The sequence below is a fragment of the Mastigoproctus giganteus genome, chromosome 2 (assembly GCF_048544385.1).
Source record: "Mastigoproctus giganteus isolate SK-2022 chromosome 2, ASM4854438v1, whole genome shotgun sequence".
Taxonomy (NCBI): Eukaryota; Metazoa; Arthropoda; class Arachnida; order Uropygi; family Thelyphonidae; genus Mastigoproctus; species Mastigoproctus giganteus.
Window position 1 is genome coordinate 167,130,317 of NC_143576.1, and position 26,843 is coordinate 167,157,159.

General features: G+C 34.8%; 1 protein-coding gene across 1 annotated transcript in view; it reads left to right on the top strand.

Moving 5' to 3' along the window:
• Positions 1–24,085, top strand: part of Smu1 (Smu1 spliceosomal factor) — a 255,576-nt gene extending 231,491 nt beyond the window's left edge. The window contains exon 11 of the mRNA XM_090368767.1: positions 23,944–24,085. Coding sequence (XP_090224893.1) covers positions 23,944–24,042 — 99 coding nt within the window. The 3' untranslated portion in view covers positions 24,043–24,085. The remainder of the gene's footprint in view (positions 1–23,943) is intronic.
• Positions 24,086–26,843: the final 2,758 nt, after the last annotated feature.

The following is a 26,843-nucleotide window of genomic DNA, read 5'->3' on the forward strand; positions in this document are numbered from 1 at the left end:
TAAGTACATATATCTATGATATGAAATTCTTGTACTCCATTATGGATAACAAGAATTTGCTGAAAACTTATGTTATTTCTGTTACCTTATGCTTAATCGATAGATTTTGAAATATATTCCATTGGACCTTGAAATTCTATTCATGAGGAAAAGTATCACAGAAAAAATATAAAAGATTAATGGGATTTGGGATATTTCATATGTGTTTTAGGATAAAATTATTTGGCAACTGTGGTGGTATTATTAACTTTTGATTTTCAGATTGTAGAGAACAAACTGGAGATTTAAATTAAAACATAATCCCTGGAGACTGCATATTGGACATGTGAGCAGCTAACACTTGTGGTAGAACTGTATTTCTTTTTCAAATATACTTGCCATGACTTCTGATTGATTTCAATTGGAAGTATCCAGAACATAATCTACAGTCATTTACAAGGTTTTTCTAGCAATCTATGATCACTTATAGTGACAAAATGATATACAAGATTTGATCAAAAAGTTAGTTGAATGTTGTAAAAAAATTAATTTTATTCAGAGATACATGTTTACATTGTTAATATTTTTCAGTATAATCTCCTTCTGCAACTACATACTTTTCCATCATGCTTACCACTGATCTCTCTCTTTTTTTTTCTGTGGATGCTTTTAGATAGTCTTTTGTGTTCGATTAGATTTCTTGAATTGGCTCAAATCATTTTCATTTCATGTCTTGTTTTAATTCTGGTAATAGCTGAAAGTTGCTTGATGTCAAATCAGGCAAATGAGGGTTGTGCAATACATCAGTTCAAAAAAAAAAAAAAAAACAGATGGCCAAGTGACATGTGACACAGCACATCATCATCATGGTGGAAGGGCCTACCATTTTGCCAACTTTCAGGTTATTTATGATGAATTACATCTCTCAACCACTTTAAAAACTTTTTGGAAGTATGTTGCATTAATAGTGACACTTTGTGTAACAAATTCTCATAACACTTCCCCTCAAAAAAAAAAAAAAAAAAAACCTGCAACCAGCATGACCTTCACATATGATTTTGACTCAACATTCTACTGTTCCCTTTGGCACGAGTTGAGTCCCTATTTAGATATTGACCTCCATTGTTGCCAGTCTCTTGACTCTTTCATCATTTGTTGATAGCTCTGAAAGTCTGTATTTTCCTTTAGGCATTGTAGCCATTCTCTTTTGGGTCTTCCTGGTGGTCTCTTATCTCCAATTCTTCCTGTCAGTACTACATTAGGCAGCCTGTGTTGTTTTATCCGGTTCATACTGAAGTTGTTTTTTGTAGATTTGTTCTATTATGCTGCTTTCAAAATTTAGATCTTTTCTACTTGTTCATTAGGTTTATGTTCTCTCCAATTTGTTTTATTAATTTTCCTTAGACATCTCATTTCGAATGCCATTATTTTTTGCCTTTCTTTCTTATTAATTCTCCATGTCTCTGATCCATAAGTTGCTGTGGGTATGATGACAGTTACATATAGTTTAATTTTTAGATTATTTGATATTTTATTGCTCTTCCATATTTTTTTGAATTTGTCCATCCAATGTTCAGTCTGTGATTAATTTGGTCATATTACTTAGGTTTCCGGTATTTAGAGAGTCCAGGTATACAAATTTTTGTACTTGTTCTATCTGTTGATTTTTGATGTTTGTCTTTTATGTTTTTTCCGATTTGTATTACTTTGGTTTTATTTATATTAATATTAATTCCATAATTGTTGCTTCCTTTATTGGTTTTGTTAATATTTCTTTTAGTTGTTCTTTGATTTCTGTTAAAATCAAAATATCAACATCAATTTAATATCTAATGGAGGTCATTAGATATTAAATACATATGGGGGGATAAAGGACATCCCTGCATGACTCCTTTCTCTATTTCAAATTTCTCTGTTTTAAGGTTGTTGAATTTTACTATTGCTCTTTACTTTTGTAGAAATTGTGTACAAATTGTGTATTTTTAAACATGATTGCCGACCCGGGCTAGCCGGGTGGGTAAAGTGCCTGCCTGGCAACCCAAAGGTCGCGGGTTTGAATCCTGCCTCGGGCTTGGATCAAAGTACTGCAAAAACCTTGGGAGGCGCATTATGGCCACAGAAGCCAATGCGACAACAACTACCAAAAAAAAAAAAAAAAAAAAAAAATGATTATTTCTTGATCAAGTGGGATTTTTTATAGTTACTTCATTAAGTATTCTCTGTTTACAGAGTCAATTGCATGCTTAAAATCGATGAAGCACAGATGGAGGTTTCTTCTGATTCCAATATTTTTCTGAAATGATGTTTAGTGTGAATATTTGGTCTATTGTTGATCTGTCTTTTCTAAATCCTGCTTGTTCTTCCCCTGTTGTTTCTTCATATATTTTAAGTATCCTATTTTTTAAGATCCTTATAAATATTTTATTATATGGTTTAAAAGGGTAACAGGTCTATAATTCTGACAATTTTTTTTATCTCCTTTTTTTGTGTATAAGTACTATTATTCCACTTTTCCAATCTTTTGGTATATCACCTGTAAATAATATTAGATTAAAGAATTGTGCGAAGTGTTTTTACATTGCATCGCCTCTGAATTTCCATAGTTCTGCTTGGATACCATAATTTCCGGGTGCCTTGGCTTTCTTCATTTGGCTAATTGCTTTCTGAACTTTTTTTTTTTTTTTTTTTTTGTTATCGAGGGTGCTTTATCTCTTCTATTATCTAAGGAAGATTGTTTTTTCTTTCCCCTTTGAACAGGGTTTGGTAATATTCTTTCCATATTTTTTTAATTTCTTGCACGTTTCCTGTTTTTATTTTTTGTCATCAGTGTTTTAGAGAGTTAATTTATAACCCGGTAAGCTGTTTTGAGTCATGTGTTTTGAGTCACACAGCTTTGCTTTATCTTCCAACCATTTCATTTTAGGGTTTTATATTTTTCCCTTTTTTCTTCACTATTTTTTTTTGTTTGTTTGTTTGTTTAGTGGGATTTTCGTTTGTCTTTTTTCCGTCCATATGTCTAAAATTTCTGTTTTAATCCAAGGATTATTTAGTTTTGGTTTAGTTCCCAAGGTTTCTAAGGCTGCATCTTTAGTCATCTGTTTAGTTTTCTCCCATATATTTTCCACAGATGATGAATAGTTTATATCTTATTTTTCTTGTAGTGTTTCTCCATAAATTTCCTTTATTTTATCTTCTTGAAATGTTGATAATTTAGCATTGTTCTATTGTTAATTGGCTTTGTATTTTTAAATTTCCTAATTGTTGCTGCTAGCAGTTCATGGTCAATGTCAAAATCTGTACTTCTAAGAGTTAACATTTTGAATGAATGATTCCAGTTGTTATTTATTAAAATATAGTCAATGCAGTTTTTTGTATTTCCATCTGGTGATGTCCATGTATATTTATGTTGAGATCTGTAGTAAAACAGTGTGTTGATGATGGATAGTTTGTTTTCTTTGCAAAAGTTCGAGAAATCTACTCCTTGCTCATTTCTATCTCCTATCCCAAATTTTCCTAATACTTCTCTGAAGTCTGTCAAAAAGCCTCCAATTTTTGCGTTATAAAGTCTCCCATTATTATTAAAATATCTTTTTTGTTTTTGTTATCTATGGTTTCTTGTAGGTCTGAATAGAAGGAATCTGTCTCCATGTCATCATGTGAGGAGCCTGGGGCATATACCTGGATTATTTTTATGAAGATTCCTTTTATTCTTAAGCTTATCATTCTTGTGCTGTGTTGTAGGTGAATTTCTATTATTGAATTTAATAGATATTTCTTTACTATGAAAGAATCTCCTTCTGTATGTATGTTGTCTTTTCTCCCTGAGTAAAATATTCTTCCTTCTGTCATATGCAGTGTTCCTTCTTCTGTCCAATTGTGTCTCTGCCATTCCTGCGATATGCCATTTGATCATTTTCAATTCTTCTACCAGTTTTATTTTCCTGGGCTTGTAAAGAGATCTTATGTTTAGTGTTGAGAAATACATCTGAGTTTTGGCTGACCACATTCTTCACAGCTTTTCTCAATGGCCTAAGAATGTGTGTGTGTGTGTGTGTGTGTGTGTGTGTGTGTGTGTGTGTGTGTGTGTGTGTGTGTGTGTGTGTGTGTGTGTGTGTGTGTGTGTGTGTGTGTGCGCGCGCGCGCTGGTTCAGGGTGGTTCCCAGGCAAATGCCCATCTCCACCTAAATCATTTAAAACAGAAAATCTGTAAAGGTTACCTGATAAATAAAAAGATAGCTAAGAAATAAGAAGACAAAACATATTTTTGAAAAGAGAAGTAAAGTAAAAAAAAAAAAAAAAATTTTAAGTTAAGTGTATAAACAAGAAATTTTGAATAGGAAAGAATAAAAGTAAATATAAGAGAGATGTTTGTGAGTGTAGTATGTTGTTTATGTCAGGTCACTTTGCCATCAGAAAGCAGCTGAACTGGCGCCTGGATTAATCCGGAAATGGGATTAATCAGACCAGGTGACAGATTTCCACATGTGATGGTCCAGCGGTGGTGCAGATTTTTCCATTTAAAGTTCATTGTCTTGTGTCGCACAGTGTGGATACCCATTATGGCTGTTGACTACCATAGCATATATGAGCTAATGTCTGGTGCATAGTCCATGTGGATATTGGTCTTGCTATTTCTGTGTTGAACTGGGTAGTAAGCTGGGACACTGTGCTATGCCTCTGCTGTGTTATGAGAGGAGATGTGCAGTACTCATCACTGGTGTCAACCACCACAGAATGGGAGCACTTAACCATGCTGGCTGTTGTCAGGATACTGGCACATGCACTTCTTATCTCCACATTCATAGTCTAAAAGATTTCAACACCTACCCACCCATTCTTCTTTGCAGACACTCAAAAAGTGATCACCACATGCACCAATCAGTTTTTGGATGTGGCCTGCTACAATCTTCTGCCAGCCATTCCTGACTTTGAAGCCTTCACCAGTGTTACAGATCAGTCCATTCCTACATAAAGAGTTGTTGCTAATGCAAAGCCAACTTGGTGTATATGGGTACGTTCCTCTGTGTTTTGAAGTTAGAAAAAGATTTTGCACTGATATAGCATTAATATATTGCATGGTGGGGAAAAGTTAACAGTGCTGACCATATAAGTGCATAAAACACATTCACATTCATGAGAGAAAACATCCCATAAAAAACCAAGTAACAGAAAAAAGATTTTATTACATTAGGTTTTTTTTTCTGGATTTTGTGTAACATAAGGTACATTTACATATTTTATTTTTATGAATATTTACTTTTTAATATCTTAATTTCAGTGCTTGTTTTTTTTTTTTTTTTTCCAGTTTGTTTTTGTAAGTAGCATTAACAACTCTGGTGGACAACTTTAGTGCAACATCATTATTGCTGGTGTTTGCCTAGTTTGTTCGCTTTGTGTTATGTATTATATGTGTAATAAAATAGGTTACTTTAAATAAATAGATGTTTCATTTTTTAAGAGAATTTGTTTATGAAAAGGTTGGGTTACTTTTAATGTATTGAGTGATATGATAGGGCCTTAATGATTTACTTAAGTTGTGTGGTGTCTTATAGTTATCTTCAGCAATGTCTTGGAACATAAAGATTTTAAATGGCTAATACTATAACTGAACAGAACTGAAGAGAGTTAAAAAAAAAAAAAAAAACTATAATACAGTTATTTCATGCATATCTTGGCGCATGTGCTAGTTTGAAAGATAGGTTTCAGAAATGTTTGTACAATGTCCAAAAAACTCTGATTTTAATTTTTTGGAATAATTTCTATTTTTCTCAAAATAAATTTATATAATTGACTTCCTGTACATCCTCCTTTACATATTCTGTTATTTATTTTCATGACTAATCTTCCACTTTCATTAAAAACTTACTAGATACATTAAAATTACTGACTTTTCAATTTATTAGCCATTATTAAATTACACTCTAAATTTCATTGTCTTTCATAGCTTTTGTTTTTGACAAAGAAAAAAAGAAAAATGTGAATTATGAATAAATTCCTATAATCTCATACACTTGTTAAATTTCCTAATAACCTGAGCAAAAGCTTCTGTTCCAAGAGATCTGTTAAATGTTCAACAAAAACAAAGGCACATATTAAGACATCAGAATAACATTTACTTTATACACAAAGCTATGCCAACAAGATTAAGCACTAAATCATGAATAAAATCTATTTCATAACTCATGAATGTGTAAGATGAGTATATGCATATTTTAATGCATCAGAGAAGAAAAACTTGTATACCAAAATGATATCCATCCCAATAGTGAAAGTGAACTCTTAAAGCTATATCATATTAGTAAGAACTTCATCAATTTGAACTTTGACATGTTCACCATAAGCAATGAAAAACCTGTGTTTGAAGAGACTAGAAAGCTAACGAGATGCCAATGCAAAGCAAGGATATGACTTTTTGGAAAATATCCATCTTCAAAGGGGCAATAAGAAGTACTCTATGGGTTTTTATGCCCATTGGGTGTTCCATTGTATTACTTTTGGTAGGAGGAGCTGAAGGAAAAAATGGGAAAATTAAAGAGGATGGCAGAGCCTTCCTTGGGACACCAATAATTCAGGAAGATAAAATACCATAGAGTTTAGAAAATCAAAAAGGATTGAAGAAAATATTGCATTTTTCATTTAGAAATCTGGGTGGAGTGTGTGACTGCCCATCCTCGTAGTTGAGGGCTCTGGGTAGTGAGAATTATATTCAATGGGGTTGTGGGGGATATATATATATTTTTTTTTTTTAATGCAGATAAAACAGTATTTGTGATGTAATTATGCCAGAAGAAATTAAAAGGTGGGTAATCCCTAATAGAGACATGTGATCTTGTCTGGAAATCTTGAGTGGCATCAAAGATGAGCATTGGAGCAGAAATAAGAACTCCTTATTCCTTGCAAAAAGGAATAAGGAGTTCTTATAAGTTCTGAGTTTTAGGGGAAATGAAGTAAACTAAGATTTCCTCTCCCCATTGGAGAATTACTTGTAGATTATTATTTAAGAAATTTGTGGTAGCTGTTTGAGAAGTTAAGGCTGTTTGTGCCTGCACAAACAGCTCTAACTTCTCAAACTGAAAGGTGAAATGTAATGTGCTGTCATCAGCATAACTATGGATACAATCTCCAGCCAGTAGAAGATCATCATCATCATCATTATTATTATTATTATTAGCCATATGGCACAAGGAAGCCTGAGGCTTTTGCTGCACCAGCCAAAAAAAAAAAAAAAAAAAATTTGAGTTACACCCCCACCCACACACACACACACACACACAGAGAAAAGGAAATCACCAAGAAAGAGAAGAATGATAATATCCAGCCAGCTCAGGATCCTGGGTATATCAAGCCCATACTTACCAGATGTGAGCCCCTGGGGTTTATTGACCTTATTTAAAGAAAACTGGCTATCCAATTGCAAAAAAACAGATACCATAAGGTGGGAACTTGTTTAGATCTTTATACCAAGCATGATCAAAGACCTTAGAAATGCCAAGAGCAAGTGCATGAGAAGGTTGGAAAGGGGATTTCTCAACCTTTTTTAGAGACTGGCTGATTATGAGCAAATTTCCAAACAAAGGTTAAAATGCCCAGTGGAATGAGAAAAGTGCAAAAACACAAAACAAGAGTGAGTTGAGGAACAGAGGTTTTGAGAACAAGTGGAGAAATGCCATCAAGACATTTTGTGCTTCCAATGTATACACATTCCCATCCTAGTTGAATGGGATATCATATGCAATATACATTGGTTTCCTGTTGAAGGCAGTGCTTTTTTGCATTTCCTCTCGATTTTAAATATGAAAATATTTTTCTAATACCAGCAGAAGTCAAGTTAAATCCTGAATTTTTAAACACTATTTTAACTATCTTTGATACGTTCCAATATAAGGCAATCAAATCCATGAATTATTATTTTTTTTTTCTTTTCATCAATTGTTTTTTATCTGAGATTTTTAAAGCTGTATTTCCCGTTTTTGGAAATTTAGTAAAATTTATTTTTTGTTTTAAATCTGTATCTGGAGAATATTTAAAAGCATTGATAAACTGAGCTATGAGTTGTACCATAGATTTTTTTCTGTGTACAGTAGATCCTGCTATAATGTGAAACAAAAATTCTGAAAAAACAGTACATAGTCGAAATGTACCCTTATAGCATGCATGTTTTTATATAACAGTCAAGTATATGCTCCATAAAAGCTGTAAATTGTCATTACATATTACACTATGATTGGTAAGTAACTTATTAAATTACTAAACTTATTGAAATTTTTTATTTCAATAAATAAAACAACTGAAATAAAACATGCATTAGCTACGTTGTTTTGTTTTGAGGTTAATTTTTTGATGAGTTGAAGGGGGGGATATTTTTTTTTTTTTTTTTTTTTTTTTAAGAATGAATATAAGGTCTGTTGCCGAGCTTCTTTTATTTTTCTCTTCTAAAATAAATCTGTAACTGTTCCTCAGATCATCTCATTTTCTTTTGTTCCTGCAGCACCACGCAATAATACTAGCTTCCCCAAAACAGGGAAAAGATCTATCAGACCCACAGAACTACCGTCCCATAGCTTTGACTAGCTGCTTAGGCAAGATCTTAGAGAAAATGGTCAATAATAGACTAACATGGTATCTAGAAAATAATGATCTTCTCAACTCAGAACAATTTGGCTTTAGAAAAAATCGCTGTACCTTGGATGTACTTATACAACTGGAAAATCAAGTAAGAAATGCTTTTCTCAGGAAACAACACCAAGTCATGGTTAATTTTGATATCCAAAAGGCATATGATACCACGTGGCAATATGGTATACTTAAAAGGTTACATCAACTTGGCCTTAGAGGACATCTACCCCTCTACATATGCAATTTCCTTAAGAATCGGACCTTCCAAGTTCGAATGAACAATACACTTTCCAATATATTTTATCAAGAAGAAGGGGTCCCTCAAGGATCTGTACTTAGTGCCACACTTTTTGCAGTCCACTTCAGCACAATAATAGAACAAATCCCAAACAATATCTTTACAACAGTTTATGCTGATGATTTTAGCATTTCTTATCAAGCGCAGCTTATGAGGACAATAGAACGGCAATTGCAAGTAGCCATTAACAGAGTCATAAAATGGACAGAAAAAAATGGATATAGAATATCGGTACAAAAGACTGCATGTATACATTTCTGCAGAAAAAGGAATCTCCATCCTGACCCAGAACTCAGGCTGAAAGAACAGATCATCCCAGTTAAAAAATAGTGTCCGTTTCTTAGGATTAGTTTTTGACAAAAAACTGACTTTCCTAGAGCATATCAGTCACATAAGAGTCTACTGTTTGAAGAAAATGAACATCTTGAAGGTCCTATCCGCTATATCCTGGGGAGCAGACAGGACAATCCTACTACGTTTATATCGCCTTCTTATTCGGTCTAAGCTAGACTATGGTGCCCCCAGTCTATGACTCGGCAAGACCTAGTGCCCTGAGATGGCTCAACCCAGTACATCACTGTGCACTACATTTAGCCCTTGGAGCTTTCCGCACCTCACCCGTGCAGAGCCTGTGCGGCGAAGCTCAAGAACCTCCTCTGCAAATCAGAAGACAAAATCAATTACTCTCTTATGCAGCTAAAATAAAATCCTTACCAGACCACCCTCTACAGAAAACTTTTTGCTTCTGAATGGGAACAACATTATCAGCAACAACAAAGAATCAATAAACCTGCGAATGTGAGATTAAAAAACCTTCTTCTCGGTAGAGAGCTTAACCTAGATAACATAAATCCGCTGACGAAGCAGTCTACTCCACCATGGATAATCAGACAACCTTTATGTGACTCCTCCTTCCACATTTCGAGCAAACAAATCCTTTCTCATATAAACCATCAACAGCTGCATGCTGCTTATAAGGCACAATTTTCAGATCATTGCTTTCTATACACAGATCTTTTTTCTATATACAGATGGATCCAAAACTGATTCTCATGTGGGAGCGGCAGTTTACTTTTCTGACATCACATTGGCCCAAAAACTCCCAAAAGACTGTAGCATTTATACCGCAGAACTGCAAGCCATTATGTTAGCACTAGACGAAATTGACCATTCAAGTTTTCAAAACAGCATAATTTTTACTGACTCCCGTAGTTCCATGATGGCAATACAAAATATCAGTTCTAACAAACATCCACTACAACAGCAGATTCAATACAAAATATCTTGAACAACGTCGTAACATTAGATTTTGCTGGATCCCAAGCCATGTCGGAATACATGGTAACAAGCAAGCAGACAGAGCTGCCAAAGAAGCTAACAACAATATTTCTGCATCAGAATATATCCCTTTCTCAGACTATAAACACGTTATTGATCACAGTGGGATACATCACTGGCAGCAGCAATGGCAAGTACTTACCACTAACAAATTGCATCAGATTAAAAGATTACTCCAACCATGGAAATCCAGCATACAGAAAAATAGACACGATGAAGTGATACTTGCTAGGTTAAGGATAGGACACACGTATTTCAGTCACTCTTATCTTTTGCGAGGAGAGGATCCCCCTCTATGCCCTTTCTGTCACACGCAACAAACAGTAGAACATGTACTGATTACTTGTCCAGCTTTTGCAGATGAGTGCCGAAACTCCTTCAAAGAGCTAAACAAACATCACTCCCTCACTCTCAAAACCATACTGGAAGATAGAAAAAATATAGCAGATGTTTTTCAGTTCCTCAAGAAAATAAATTACTACAATCAAATATAAAACTAAATATTATCTCTAAAGCAAGCTATAGTCATTCTGTGTTACTCTTGGAAATCATTAGCAGCAATATACGAATTAGAACAAAACCATTATATAAAATATAAAATTTTACAGGTGCATTTTAGCCGCAGTAGCTCTTGCGCCAAGAATTCTTAAATCAAATCAAATCAAATCAAATCAGCTTTTTTTCGGTGTCCAAATCCACATCAGAAACCATTTTCACCAAAACTGTAAACTTTTCTTTTTTTATAATAATTAATGCCTTAAGTATATAACAAAATATGCAACATAACACTCACAGGCAACGATAAACTGAAATGATGAAATGTGTAATGTGGCGGCGCATGTATTTTGGCATGCAACTTCATATTTTGTGTGCATAATGCACATTGTAAAATGTCATATTATAGTGGGATGAGTTGTATTTTTTTTATGGACTAACTATTAACTATAAAATGAAGGTAATTTCTTTTAGTAGTTGATTTATGGTATTTTGTCATTATTTTATTCTCTTGTCTGGTTAAGTTAAAAAAAATTCGAACTTTGACTTTCCTCAGCTTCACATGTGAATATTAGCTTTTCATCAATGTTCATTGAGAATTTCATTAATCATATCAGGTTTTCCATACCATACATTTTTAACTGAGGGTAGGAATTTGGAACTGATTTTATTCTCTTGCAGTTAAATGAATGTCTAACAATTTAATAATATCCCACACTATGAATTATTATTATTTTATTTCCTTTATTATTATTATTTCCTGCCCTCGTACTTTACTGTAGCCAAATAATTCAAGAGATTAACTTAAATGATATAAAGAAATCACCTAATTTAGACATAATTACTTGACTCGATAATTGAATAAGACTTGTTTTAGATTTTTAAAAATTCCATCAGTAACACTGGTCAGCAAAAAAAAACACTTTTTTTTTTTTTGCTCCCTGTTAAAATTCAGGGTAATTCTTATAGAATTGATATTGCTGAATTCAAATATAGCAACCATATTGCTGTTACCCTACCAGTTTTAAGGGAGAAGTGATTTAAGTCAAAAACTAAGTTTCTAGTAAAAAAAGATTTCAAATATTTTAAGAAAATGTTACATACAATACTAAGTATTGAACAATGGGTCTATTAACCTTACTCTATTACAAAAATGCCTATCTAATAACAAAACACTTATTTTGTTGTTTTTTGCCTGTTGATTTTCTCCTGTACGAAATTCCAACAGTAGCATGCCAACATATTTGGATTCCATTTTCCTGAGTATCTTTTTCCATTTGAGAAATATCTTGGTAAAACCTTTCACCGGGTTCATCGAAGACTGCTCCCAATTTTTCAGGAAAAAAGTCTAAATGGGAATGTAGGAAATAAAGGTTTAATGAGATGTTGCATCCCAACTCGCTGTACTCTAAAATTAGCTCATCTACAATTTCACTGTAATGTTGTGATTTCTCATTTCCTAAAAAGTTCTTGCAGACATTTTCCAGGCTCTTATTTCTGTAGCATTTAATTTTTTTAATGAATTTCTTATCTTGGAATAGAGTTTGATTTGAGGACCCACAAAAGTTCCCTATTTTATCTTGGCCTCACTGATTCCAGGAAGCTTTTGCCTCAGACAGAAAAATCCTTCTCCTTTTTTATCCATCGCTTTCACAAATAATTTTATCAAGCCTAGCTTGATGTGCAGTGGAGGTAAATAGATTTTTGACTTATCCACCAAAGGAGGATGTGCTACATTTTTCTGGCTAAGTTTCTGAACAGCCTGGCCATTTTTTACCCTGTAGTGGCAATCCTTAGCTCGACTGTCCCACTCACATAAAAATCAGCAGTATTTAGTGTATCCACCATGCAACCCAGTCAACAAAGCTATCACTTTTAGGTTGGCACAGTATTCCATTTGTATTCTTGAGAGCAAATTTTTTTGCAAAAGAACCTGTAGGTTCTTGTACGTTTCCTTCACGTGAACTGCATGAGCAATGATATAGATGGATACTTATTTCCTATATGGTGTAAAACTGCTTTCAGACTAACCTTGGATGGATCGATGAAAAGCCTCCACTGCTCAGGGCCATGCTTCAGATGTAACTCTTTCGTTAATTCCTGGACATTGTTACAATAAACCAAAGCACCATCCACGGAGTAATAGGTTATTATGTTAGAATGCCTCTTCCTATAAAGACACCTTGACACCCGTTTCAAGAAGGTTCTACTGCTGAAGTCCTGATCCTAGTAATTGAGCCTTGGTTTAGGAGAGGTCCAAATCTGACTAATTCATTCAATTCCACCTGAGTCATTAGATGCAGCTTTGCAGTGTCAAGAGTTTAAAAGTCTGGATTTGTACTCATTCTGGTTCTGCATCTTCTGGTGGCATTGTATTATCATGAAGAACCGACCTTAGAGCATTTGGGATACTCTACTTTGCTTGGATTTCCAAGAAAAAATAGAAATATTGGTCATGTAAAAGTAACAACCATTTTTGTGGTCTCGAGGTTCTCGCCATATCACCAGAACAGCCAAAGGCATCAATTTATGACTACTTCTAAGCCATCCTGTTAATGTCCTTGAACAGAAGCTACAGGAAATCTTTGGAACCCATACTTTATCTTGATCTCCAACCTTAAATCCAAAATATAGTTCTTATGCTTTTCTCGCAAGTTCTGACAATTGCCTCAGCTGCAATTTTAATACCACTTCTCTGCAAAAGTAGCAAAAATATCAGGTTTAGTTCGGCAAGACCACAACATATTTCATATATAGTTAAGGTATGTGCACATAATAACACAGCTAAGAAATTATAGATTTTTATTTCTAATATAAATACAGTTCACGATTTACACTAATTCACTAAAACAGTTGTTCACTTTGTTCATCACTCACTCTTTGAAACATACAATTTTTGAAATACGAAAGTACTTGCTTGGTGTGGAATATATACTGATATATATATATAGTCAAGAATAATGATATAGAGAAGCTATATGATATGGGGGGAATTTAAATTTGAAATTAGATAAGTCTGAATTGCAATAACATAACTTATGGATCAGGGACACTGTTATAGCAAAACGTACCCTACAGCCATAATGTGTATATGTATATATAAAATATTTTAAGTATAAAATATTGTAGGTAGAACATGTTAACGAGCTTTATGTATAAAATTAAAACTAATGAATATACCATATACCCTGGGAGCGATATATGTTGTGAAAGAAAAAAAAAGTGGGGGGGTGGAATGAACCGGAAAATAAAACGATAAGATTTGCACAGATTGAAACAATACCAAATAAATTTTGAAAAAACGACCAAGGTGGAAATAACATTGCAGTGTCTTTCATCATTTTTGTGTCATCATCAGAGGTCATCCACCAAAATAATGAAAAAGACAGCAATGCTCTTACTTCTGTTTCCGACATGTTCTGTATGCATAGGTTCACATGTGAAAAGCCATGTGGTAATTTATAATATAAATTTAAAAATTATAAATTTAACAAATATTGAATATAATTTTAATAAATTTGAATTTACGTTAGTGTGCAAATAAAAGTGTTGCATACAGATCATGGATGACCTTACAGAAGCAAGTGAAACGCTAAGAAAATGAAAAAAGTAAAACCAAAATCTGCATATACCGTAAGACAGGGACTTACCATTACTAGCCAAACTGAACAAAAGACTGATTTGGCGGATTACCAGTATATTTATGTGTGGGTACGCTAGTGGCTCCTAACGTTTTAAAAAAAAAAAAAAAAAATCGCCGCCCATTTCATTTCAATCAAATCATGCACGATAAAAAATTTTTTTTTTTTTTAACACTAGGTGCCACTAGCGTACTCACACATAAATATACTGGTAACCCTCCAAATCAGTCTTTTGTTCAGTTTGGCTTGTAATGGTAAGTCCCTGTCTTACGGTATATACTGATTTTGGTTTTACTTTTTTGGTTTTACTTTTTTCATTTTCTTAGCGTTTCACTTACTTCTGTAAGGTCATCCATGATCTGTATGAAGCACTGTTATTAGCACACTAACGTAAATTCAAATTTATTAAAATTATATTCAATATTTGTTAAATTTATAATTTTTAAATTTATATTATAAATTACCATGTGGCTTTTCACACATGAACCTATGCATACAGAACATGTCAGAAACAGACCTCTGATGATGACACAAAAATTATGAAAGACACTGCAATGTTATTTCCACCTTGGTCGTTTTTTCAAAATTTATTTGGTATTGTTTCAATCTGTGCAAATTTTATCGTTTTATTTTCCGGTTCATTCCCCCACTTTTTTCTTTCACAACATATATCACTCCCAGGGTATATGGTATATTCATTAGTTTTAATTTTATACATAAAGCTCATTAACATGTTCTACCTACAATATTTTATACTTAAAATATTTTATACATATATATATATATATAGAGGCCACAATAGCTAGTGGTCAGGCGCGCGGGTGCATAAGTACACATGCCTTGAGTGACCGGGGGTTCAAGCCTGTGACTGCTGAGTACGGTGCTGTTTCTTGTATTCTGTCTATCTTGTTAACTCCTCTGTTTGGTCGTCCTGGAGTATAAACAGAAAATTTATTTATTTATTTTTATATACTGGTATATATCCACTTGTATATATACTGGTAGAGAGGTGTCTAGAAAGCTCAGTGTTTCTAGAGAATCCATCAAAAGTTCTAGGACCTTCCAGAAACCACCCAACATTTCTTTCACACATAACAATATTCTAGAACGTTCCGGAACATTCTCGAATGTTGTTAGAGAGCTCCTAGAAATCTGCGGAACATTCTAGAAAAAATATATAAGAAATAAATAGATAAAATATTTAGAAAAGATGATTAAACCAACTACAGGTCTTGTTTTTCGCTCATTAACCTGCGATATTTTAAAACTGAGGGTGATGAAAACTTTTTAAGCACATATCTGAGTTTTTGAACATATTTCCTACGAGAATCTATCGAAATTATTTTAGGGAGAAAATTGATGCCGAAAAGTTTAATCGAACATTTAAAAGTTTTATTTGGGGATACGTTTGTCTAAACCAAAAAGTTAAAACATCAGTCACTCCTGATCAGATCAAAAACACAAACAATTGAGTCATTGGTTTTTGAAGCTGAAAGACAGATCATCTTCAGTGGGGAACTGGCAAACCACTGATAAATCTTTGCATGTTGCAATATGTGGCATGTTGTTCTCTGAAAACCGTTTTTAACATTTCCTGGGTTTCTGTTTCTCTTTTTCCTAATTTTAAATAAAATCAGATGCTGATTCAGACTGATTACAGATAAATGGATAATTCTTGCATTACTGTGTCTAGATGAGTCACTAACCAAGTTGTGACTACATACAACAATGCTTCAACAATGCTAAAACTCAGTCAATGTTATCTTCAGCCCGTTGGAGAAGTACCTTGAGATCGGCATTTAAGGAATTGATGGTGAATATTAAAGAACTTGAAGCTGTTCAGGAAGGGCAAGGGTTCTCAAACTGGAAGGTGGAATGTAATGTGCTAACATTATCAAAACTATGGATAGGATTTCCAGTCAATGAAAACAAGTCATTAATATACAAGAGGAAAAGAGTGGGAGAAAGAACTGAACCTTGGGGAACACTAGTATTAGTGGAAATATTAGAAGACAGAGAGCCATCTACCATCACCCACAATGAGCAGTCAGAAAGAAAACTGAATACCCAATTACAAAAAACAGTTGGCAAACCATAAGGTGAAAGCTTATTTAGAAGACCTTTATGCCAGACACAATCAAAAGCCTTTGAAATGTCAAAAGTAACTGCTTCAGTTTCACCAAACTTTTCCATTAAATTTGCCCACAGACAAGTAACATAAGATAGAATATCACCAGTAGATCAACACTGATGGAATCCATACTGGCAATCATTGATCAGATGAAAATTTTTAAGATAGTTTAGGAGTGGTAATGCATTACTTTAGAAAGAGTCGAAGTAAGTATAATGAAATGATAATTGAATGGGAGGAAAGTTTCCCCTATTTAGGAACTGGTTGCATATGATCACATTTCCAAACAGAAGGAAAACACCAGTGGAATAAGAAAGTGTAGAAAGGCAACACAACGGGAATAAGCACGGGAACAGAGGTTTTGAGAACAAGTGGAGAAATAAGATCAGGATCTATAGCTTTCTTTGCAACAATACTTGACTGCCATTTGGCCAAGAAACAACTTTTGTACTCTTAGCCTATCCAAAATATAGTTTGAATTGATTAATAACTGTTTTACAATTGTTGCAAGCTTTAGTGTACGCAGAAAATGAACCTGGAGATTTGGATGCAAGCCAATTCTGATATGTAACATTCTTATCTTGAAAAACTTTAGCACATTTAGTAGAAAACCAAGGTTTAGATAAAGGACAAGATTTCATCCCTTCAAGAATAATTTCTCTGATATGATCTGAGCAAACATTGACATCAGAAGACTTAAAACAGTAATGCAATCAAGGAAAGGAATAGAGATTGCACAGATCATCCGATTTTGCATTCTTTTAATGCCAAACAATACGAGGGTGAGATTGTCCACAAGAGAAGAGACCATCACCAAGTTGTGATCTGAGGTGTCTAGAGGACCTCAGATCACAACTGTGTACTTAGAAGGGTGGTTTGTGAGAAAACGATCAAGCATGTTGGCTGTGTGGTTAGGATTGTCTGGTATTCTGGTAGGTAAATGAACAATCTGTGCGAGGTCATTAGTAATTGCAAAAGCCTCAGCATCTAAATTACTGTTAGGAAAGTTGGACTGGAAAAAGTCAAGTTTCAAAGAGTCCCAAGTGATTAGTGGAATTGGGAGAACGATTGTGGAAACATGAATATGAATTTGACAGAATGGGACAGAGAGATTTTAAGCCAGAGGAAATTGAAAAGAGAATATTCCAAATTTTTTTTTTTTTTTTTTTTTATGTAAACCCCAAACATAAGAGGTATTAGAACCTATAGTACTTAGTACCGTGCTTGGGTTGGAGGTTGAGAAGACGAAAGAAGATATTTGTTGACATTGGACTTGAACTTCTGTAGACTGTAATTTTCAGGAAATACATATGAAGGAAGGTTGTTCCAGAAAACAGCAGTTGAATGAATAAACGAGGAAGATGAAAAGTTGGTTCTGTGGGTTTGAAGTTGGACAGTAAATGGATGTTGGCTGGTGGCGGCACGTATTTGGACTGTTTTGAAAGAGAGAGAGTGGGAATTATAGACGCCAATTCAGAAAAACAGTACCCAAGGAAGTATCTGTGGAAGAGGCATGCAGCAGAAACAGTAAGTCTATGAGACAGCGAGTGGAGAGACTCTGTTAGAGATGAATCTTTAATTAACCTAACTGCCCTCTTCTGAATGGAATCAATAAGCCTGAGAGAGGTTTTGGAGGCACCACCCCAGATGTGGGAACAATATTCTATGGTAGGGCGGATTTGTGGTTTATACAGAGTGAGCAGCTGTTTGGAAGAAAAGTAACGCCGAGAGCAAAAGAGAAAACCAAGTATTTTAGATGCAGAGGAAGCAGTATTTCTAATGTGCTTGTGCCAAGAGAGATTAGAAGTCAGGGTAATCCCAAAAGGAGATATATCATTTTGCCTAGAAATCGGAGTGTCGCTAAAGATAAGCATAGGAGTAGAAGAATCCTTTTTGCGAGATATAAGACAAGACTGAGTTTTAGAAGGATTGAAATCAACTAAGTTGTCTTTGCCCCACAGGAGAATTACCTGAGGATCGGCATTTAAGGAATTGCTAGCAGATTTTCGAGAAGTTGAAGCAGATTGAACAGGGCAAGGTTTCTTAAAATGGAAAGTGGAATGCAATGTGCTATCATCGGCAAACAATGGATAGGATTTCCAGTCAATGGAAGAAGGTCATTAATATACAAGAGGAAAAGAGTGGGGGGAAAGAACTGAATCTTGGGGGACACCGGCATTAGTGGAGAAGTTAGAAGACAGAGCCATCTACCATCACCCTCAGTGAGCGATCAGAGAGAAAACTGGATAACCAATTACTAAAAACAGTTGGCAAACCATAAGATAGAAGGTTGTTTAGAAGACCTTTATTCCAAACACGATCGAAAGACTTTGAGATGTCAAGAGCAACTACTTGTGTTTCACCGAACCTTTCCATTGAATTAGTCCATAAATGCGTAACATAAGCCAGAACATCACCAGTGGATCGACACTGACGGAATCCATACTGGCGATCGTTGATAAGATGGAAGGTTTCTAGGTAATTTAAGATTTGGCGGTTAATTGATTTCTCCATTACTTTAGAAAGAGTAGAACAAATTGCAATGGGATGATAATTGGATAGGAGGGATTTGTTACCCTTTTTACGAACTGGCTGCATATAAGCAAATTTCCAAGCAGAAGAAAAAACACCTTTGGAATAAGAAAGGGAAAAAGGTGGCAAAGAATAGGAGTAAGTTCAGGAGCACAGGGTTTGAGAACAAATAGTGAAATACCATCGGGACCTGGAGCTTTCTTAACATCAAGATTCGTCGAAATCCTTCTGACATCCTTTTGATGGAAGACCACAGGAGGCATTGAAGGGAGCGTGTTGAGAATGGTGGGAGGTGTTTTACCAAGATCATTAATGTGTGAGTCGGAAGAAAAATGGGATGCTAGCAAGTCAGCTTTATCATTGGGTGAAGTGACAACAGAACCATCTGGTTTGGACAGAGGTGGGAACAGAGATGGGCAAAAGTTGCGGCCAATAGCTTTGGCAAGGGACCAGAATGCTCGGCTACCGTTAGGGCAAGAAGCAAGATTTCTACTCTTAGCCTGTTCAAACTCTAGTTTGGACTGATTAATAACTGCTTTACAATTGTTGGGAGCTTTGGTGTAGGCAGAAAATGAAACTGAAGAATTAGAAACAAGCCAGTTACGATATGCAATGTTCTTGCCTTGAACAGCCTTAGCACGTTTATTGGAAAACCAAGGTTTAGATAAATGATGAGATTTTAAAGTGGAGTGTGGGATAAAGGATTCCATTCCTGCAAGAATAATTTCACTGGCACGATCTGAGCAAACGTTGACATCAGAAGTTTTGAAACAGTAATCCGACCAAGGAAAAGAAGAAAATAAATCTCGCAGGTCATCCCATTTTGCATTATTGTAATGCCAAACAACACGAGTTTGGGAATAGCCATGAGATAAAGGCTCCATTGGGGAAGAGATAATCACCAAGTTGTGATCTGAAGTGCCTAAAGGACCTCTCACTTCGACCATGTACTTAGAAGGGTTTGTGAGAAAAGATCAAGCGTGTTAGCTGTATGATTAGGATTGTCCGGTATTCTTGTAGGTCAATGAATAATCTGTGCAAGGTCATTAGTATTTGCAAAAGCCTCAGCATCTCAACCAGCTGGGTCGGTGTGACTAGAAAACGCAAGCCAGCTGGAGTTGTGAACATTAAAAATCACCAAGGAAAATTACCTCACTCTTAGGAAAGTTGGACTGGAGAAAATCTATTTGCAAAGAGAGAAGTCAAAAAGCTCCAAGTGATTAGTGGAGTTGGGAGAACGGTAGAGAAAACAGATGAATTTTACACAATGAGGTAGAGAGATTTTAAGCCAGAGAAGACAGAGAGTAGATTCCAAATTGCCAAGTCTCTGACAGGGAATATCAGAACGGACATATGTACAAGTACCACCTTTGAGGGGAAAGGAATCATACAGTGAATAATTTCTGAGATTATTTTTAATGATGTCCATTTGGAAATGGACATCGTTAAGATTAGAATTGAGACCACGTGTATTTGTGAAATGAAATAGGAAGTATTTGGGAGGTTTAGATCTTTTCGCAGATAAGCTTGCTCTATTAGTTTGACAATTCATGGTGTATTCAATAGTAAGAAATAGTGGGTGAGACATGCTGTATGAAATAATGAAATTTTTGGATATGGCGTACACATGGTAAGAATATACCCAGATCCTTGACATAACGTGTCCTCGACAATGCTCCCCACATACACACACTACTCGGACTCCCTCCAGTCACTATCTGGCAGAGTAGAGGTAGCAAGATTATACACTAGCTGATTCGGAAGCCTCCTAGAGAGTTACCAATAGGTTCGGTCCGGTGTACTAACTAGCGGCCGGCCTGCGAACACCGTTTTAGAGATAGAAGGTTGTTTAGAAGACCTTTATTCCAAACACGATCGAAAGACTTTGAGATGTCAAGAGCAACTACTTGTGTTTCACCGAACCTTTCCATTGAATTAGTCCATAAATGCGTAACATAAGCCAGAACATCACCAGTGGATCGACACTGACGGAATCCATACTGGCGATCGTTGATAAGATGGAAGGTTTCTAGGTAATTTAAGATTTGGCGGTTAATTGATTTCTCCATTACTTTAGAAAGAGTACCCTCGAAATGTAAGGAATATTGGATCTCGCCATGAGGTTATGATGAACATCATGGCGAGTTATCTACCACCTAGTACTGCCTGGTAACATAGAGGGGTGGCATTCCTCCATGTGGTGTGGGTGCCACACCTCGACCCCCTGCTTACGTTGGTTCACACCTGGGTGGTCACCCACCATGTACTTATGCATGGAGGTCATACCCAGGATTACTAGAAGTCCCACCATCATGAAGGTGCAAGCAGAGGATTTGGCTGTCGCAGACCATCCAGACTTCACCGAAATTGGGTCCACTCAACTTGAGTGTCACCTGAATATTAGTTCCATCAGCGTTTTAGACTCCCAGGTAGCAAGTGCAACTTGTCTGGCATATCTGAGGAATGTCTGTGACAACCTCAAGGACCAAATTACTGAGTCGCTGACAGGAAATGTCAAAGCCGACATATGCACAAGTATCACCACCTTTGAAATGAAAGGAATCATACAGTGAATAATTAGGATAACAGATGAACAGTGGTTGAATCTGTAACTGAGACCATGTGTATTTGTGAAATGAACAAGGAAGTGTTTTTGTTGTTTATTGATGAAAGTAATGATGCTGTTTATTGATGAAATTGATGAAACTTTGCTGTTAATTGATGAAATTGATGAAACTTTGCTGTTAATTGATGAAAATTTGTTATTTGATGAAACTGACTATTGATGCTTGCTGTTTATTGATGAAACTGACTGAAAATATATATGAGTGCATAGCCTCATTCTTGTACACTGCATTGAAAAAACTAAGTTTGTTACTAATTGCATCAATCTCAGTCTTCTGAGTTCTTTCATGCGAGTTGCTTGGTATGCTGTCCACTGTAAATTGAAAGCATTACCCCGAAATATCTGTACTTTCAGATACTGTGGTTGCATAACATCCAGTGCTGCTTTAACCATTGGGCTAATTGGGCTGTATCCCTGGGGCACTGGCCGTGGCATGCATCATTATTCATCATCAGCTACTCTCTACTCTGACAAAAAAAAAAATTTATTTTTTTTAATTTTTTTATTTTAATATGAATAAGTTGAAACAGTTTCTTAAAAGTAATCTTAAAAATTTAAGCATATTCTTATTGGACAGAACTTTCTGAAGGTAAATGCAGGGAGAAGCCCATTCAAATAATTTTTTTATTTATTTATTTATTTGTAAAGTGATTATTTAACGTCCTCTTTAGTGTTTTTTATATTTTTTTATTTTGTTGTTTTTATAAGAATTTATTTCTTTTTTGCTTAGAAACAGTAATAACTATTAAAGTAAAATTAATTTAAAATAAATATTCTAAATACTGAAACTAAAATATAACACTAAAAATGTGATTCCACCAACTATAAGAGGTGCATCTTGTTATTAGTCCACGGCATCTAAAATTCTCATGACTGTCTTGATAACATCGACAGTAATGTAAAAAATTACAAACTCTTTGGCAAGATTAAACAGTGTACCTTCAAGTGTCTTTAACAGATTGCTGTTTGTCCATCTGTTAAAATGTTCTGTCTGTCACAGTAGACAGAGTACATATGCATTATGAACCGGTTTCTTATATACGAGCATAAACTAAGCTGTTCATTAATGATTTTAGCATATTATGGGCTCTGTAAGGCTAGTGGGCCAGATTTTGCAGCACAATACAGTAAACCCCCGCTATTCACGGGGGTTACGTTCCTGAGAAATGCCGCGAATACTGAGTTATGGCTCCCATAGTAATAAAGGGGTTCCGTTCCAAAGTATGAAATATATAAGAAAAACTAGTCTAAAATTTTGTCTATGTATGTATTATATGTACCTTCATAATATGACTATGTACATAGACAGTACGTAGTGAAATGCAAGCATATGGCATCGAAATGAAAATAAGAAACAATTTAATATTAAATATAATATTTATTAGAAATTTCAAACAAATCTTTCAAACCAGCGTCTTTGCTAGGTAAAAAACTTATCCCGCCAGTGCTATCACCAGTTTCGCTAAAGTGTTGATAAAGGAGTTTAAAAGCCTTTTCACGAATGATGTATGAACTTAATGGAATTTTATTTTGAGTTCGGTCTTCTATCCACAGATTTAAAGCTTTTTCCATTTTTTCTAATTTAACATCACGAGTTACAGAACAAATTTTTGAAGCAATTAGTGCGTTTTCACGGACACTACGGCGGATTTTTTCTTCTGATTTCTTGATTGATCGTACCGTTGACTCATTGATTTTATAATGTTTTCCCACTGAGGAGACACTTTCACCATTAGAAATTTTGTCTAATAACTGAATTTTATTCGCTAATGTCATCACCTTTGATCTTTTCACATTTCCCTTGTTATTCGTAGCCATATTTTTGTACAGGTTAGAAAGAACTTGTCCGCAATAAAATCACTTTCTTCTGTTAACACACTCGAAAAAGTCTGTTTTACACTGCAAAACGGTAGATTTATCACTTTTGTAAGCATATCATTTATAAATTTAAACAATTTATAAGCATATAAATTAAAAACAAATGATGAAACCTTCCATGACAAGCGCATAACACATGCTGAACAAGGATTAGCGAGAAACATTGACGCTTGCGATTTTGTCACCCCCCCCAACCTACTTGCGCTGTTTTGACCGGGAAAGTTCATTTTAGCCACGCCCATGTTTTTTTTATGGCGGAAAATGTTCACGGCACTTTAAAATTCACATTTTTTCGGGTTTCATTTTATATTAAATCAGCAACCGCGAATAGCGGGGGTTTACTGTACTTATTTTGATTGGTTTTTATAGCTTTCATTCTATATGCTTCTGTTTTTTTTTTTTTTTTTAGGTTCATGAAAAAGATGTAATTGGAATCAGCCACCACCCACACCAAAACTTGATTGCTACATACAGTGAAGATGGATTACTTAAATTGTGGAAACCATAATTTTATAAGTGTTAATTGTACAATGTTATATGTCTAATATTTATAATGTAATTCTTTCATTTCCTGAAAAGATGGAATATGAATTCCCCAGTAAAAATGTTTATTTCATAAATTCCTAGCTTACTGAGTATACATTTCAGACATTCCTGGATTCTGTGTGAAATTGTTATTTTTAAAGATTATTTTCTTAATACAGTAGAGCGTCAGTTATCCAGAATAATTAATGTCAGCCCTCTTCCGGATAGCAAAATTTCCCAGATAATCAAACCGAACATAAGGTAAAATTAAATAAATTCTGTTATAATGTATTGTTTGTTTGTTATTTGGTTTTTAGGAGCATTAGCAACTAAGGCCATATTGCTCCGGAGATATGCAGTAGTCATTCCCTGACCTTTCTGCATCCTCCGTATTTAGTGGGCACAGGCTCGAACCCCAGTCTAATCAAGTTATAATGTATTAAAGAAAAAGACTTTAAATAGCTTCAAGAAAACATTTAACTTATACATAAAAATTTGCATTTACATATGTATGTATATTTGGATAGGTATTTTATGTGCAAAAAATGTAAAGTAATTTTTTAAAATGTTCGATCATTTTTTTGTTTGTTGTGACCTATTTTTTTGCTGCTGAATCTCTCAAGTTCCTTAATAATATCCATTTGATTATATCTCATTCTTCCTGGTTTTCTGCCCATTTCAGTGTTTCTTTTTGTTGATATTTTTGTGTAAAAAAACTGAGAAAAATAATAAATCACATAGTTTTGGGCCTATATTATTCTTACCGAATATGGAACTAAACTAAATATAACATGAAATGAAGAGAACAAAATATATCATGTAAAATTGGATTCATGGAAGCGAATGGCTAAACTTTATCACTTGTGGTTTCCGAGAAAACCCATCAGTCCTAATCCAACATTTCACCAGATATACGACGTAAAGAAAACAGACAGAAATACTCTCATAGCATAATAAACATTTGTCTCAAATACTACCATTAATAAAAAAAAAAAAAAAGAAGAAATGTCAGCCTTTCAAATTATTCTGGATAACCGACGTTCTACTGTAATTGACAAATGAATATTTCACTTAATTCAAACAATTTTTTTTAACGAAACAGGGGGAAAAAATGAAGCTTTGAAAATATTTTTACAAAAGAATTTAGATGTTTTAATATGCACAGTCAATAGTCTCCACATATATATATATATATATTTAAAATAACTAAATGCACAAGGCATAATACATTAAGAGTTCAGAGTTTATTATCTATATAATAAAATATAGATAATATACACTGAGAATAAGTAACAATAGTCTTCTCTATTAGTGAAGCATTACTTATTCGAGATAGTGCAATATCGTGGCAACTCGTCATGAAGGCAGAGCACAATATGAAAAATAGAGCAAATGATGCCTACTACAACAACAACTACTTCATAGTTTCTTAAGAGTTGTCTATGGTGTATTTACACCGATATTATATATAGATTATATATATATATATATATATATATATAAAGTTCGACAAACTTTTCGTACCACAAACCCGGGTTCGTGGGCCTGGGTTTTTAACCTCTTCCCTTACTATTTTTGCCTATTTTCGTGTCAAAAAAATACAAATTTTTTAAATAATGATTTTTATTGCTTTTATGCCATGGAATATGGTTCTTGATTATGGAACAAATTGAAGTATTCAATGAGATATTCAATGTTGTATATTCCTAGAATTATTATCCCAATCAGAACTGCAATATTCTTCAGTCATCATCCATAATTAATTCTTGAAAACGAAACAAACAACCTCGTACAGCACAGTGCTCTGGAAAGAACACCAGGTGACAACGATATGCAAGGTATCAGCAGGCGTCATCTGATGCTTGTCTCAGATAAAAATATTCAAAGAAATGTGCCCACCGGCAAATGGCCACAAGAGCCATATTGCTATGAATGCACTACTTTACCACATGCCGATGGCTTCACTCGGGTGACCCTTCACTGCTTCTGATGGCTTCACTCGGGTAAGTATTGAAAGAACACAAATTCATACACGACCACAAGATATCTCGGGATAATAATTTATGACATTAAAATGCTAACCCGAGTTAACTCGGGATAATCAGGGTAGTAGTTAATACAAACACAATACACATTCTGTTTTATTCACCATGTATTTCTTTTGTTTCAGGAAAGTTCCAAATTTGTTTTTAGAAAGTTTCTTTTGAAAAGAGTTTAAAAAAGATTTTGTAAAGATTCAAAAAATGGGTCCTAAGGAAAGTGTCAGTGTAAGTCAGCCCGAGAAAACACTCAAGAAAATCACTATTGAAACCAAGAAAGACATCATTGCCAAGCATGAAAAAGGCGCTAGAGTAGTTGATCTGGCAATTGAATATGGAGTCAACAAATCCACCATTGGAACCATCTTGAAAAACAAGGAGACCATCAAGAATGTTGAGGTTGCAAAAGGAGTGACCAGATTAAGTACTCTAAGAAACCCCATCATTGAAGAAATGGAGAACTTGCTGCTACTGTGGATCCACCAAAGGCAAATGGCAGGAGATACCATCAACAAAGAAGTCATCTGTCTGAAACCTAAGCACATCTGTGCTGACCAGAAGGAAAAAACTCTAGGGCCAAGCTCTGAAGAATCTGAATTTAAGGCAAGCAGGGGGTGGTTTGAGAAGTTTAAGGGGAGGACTGGCATTCAGTGTCATAAGGCATGGGGCTTCTTTATCAGTGCTGATGAAGCCGCTGATAAATTTGCCAAGAAATTTCAGAAGCTCATGAAAGATGAAGGATGTC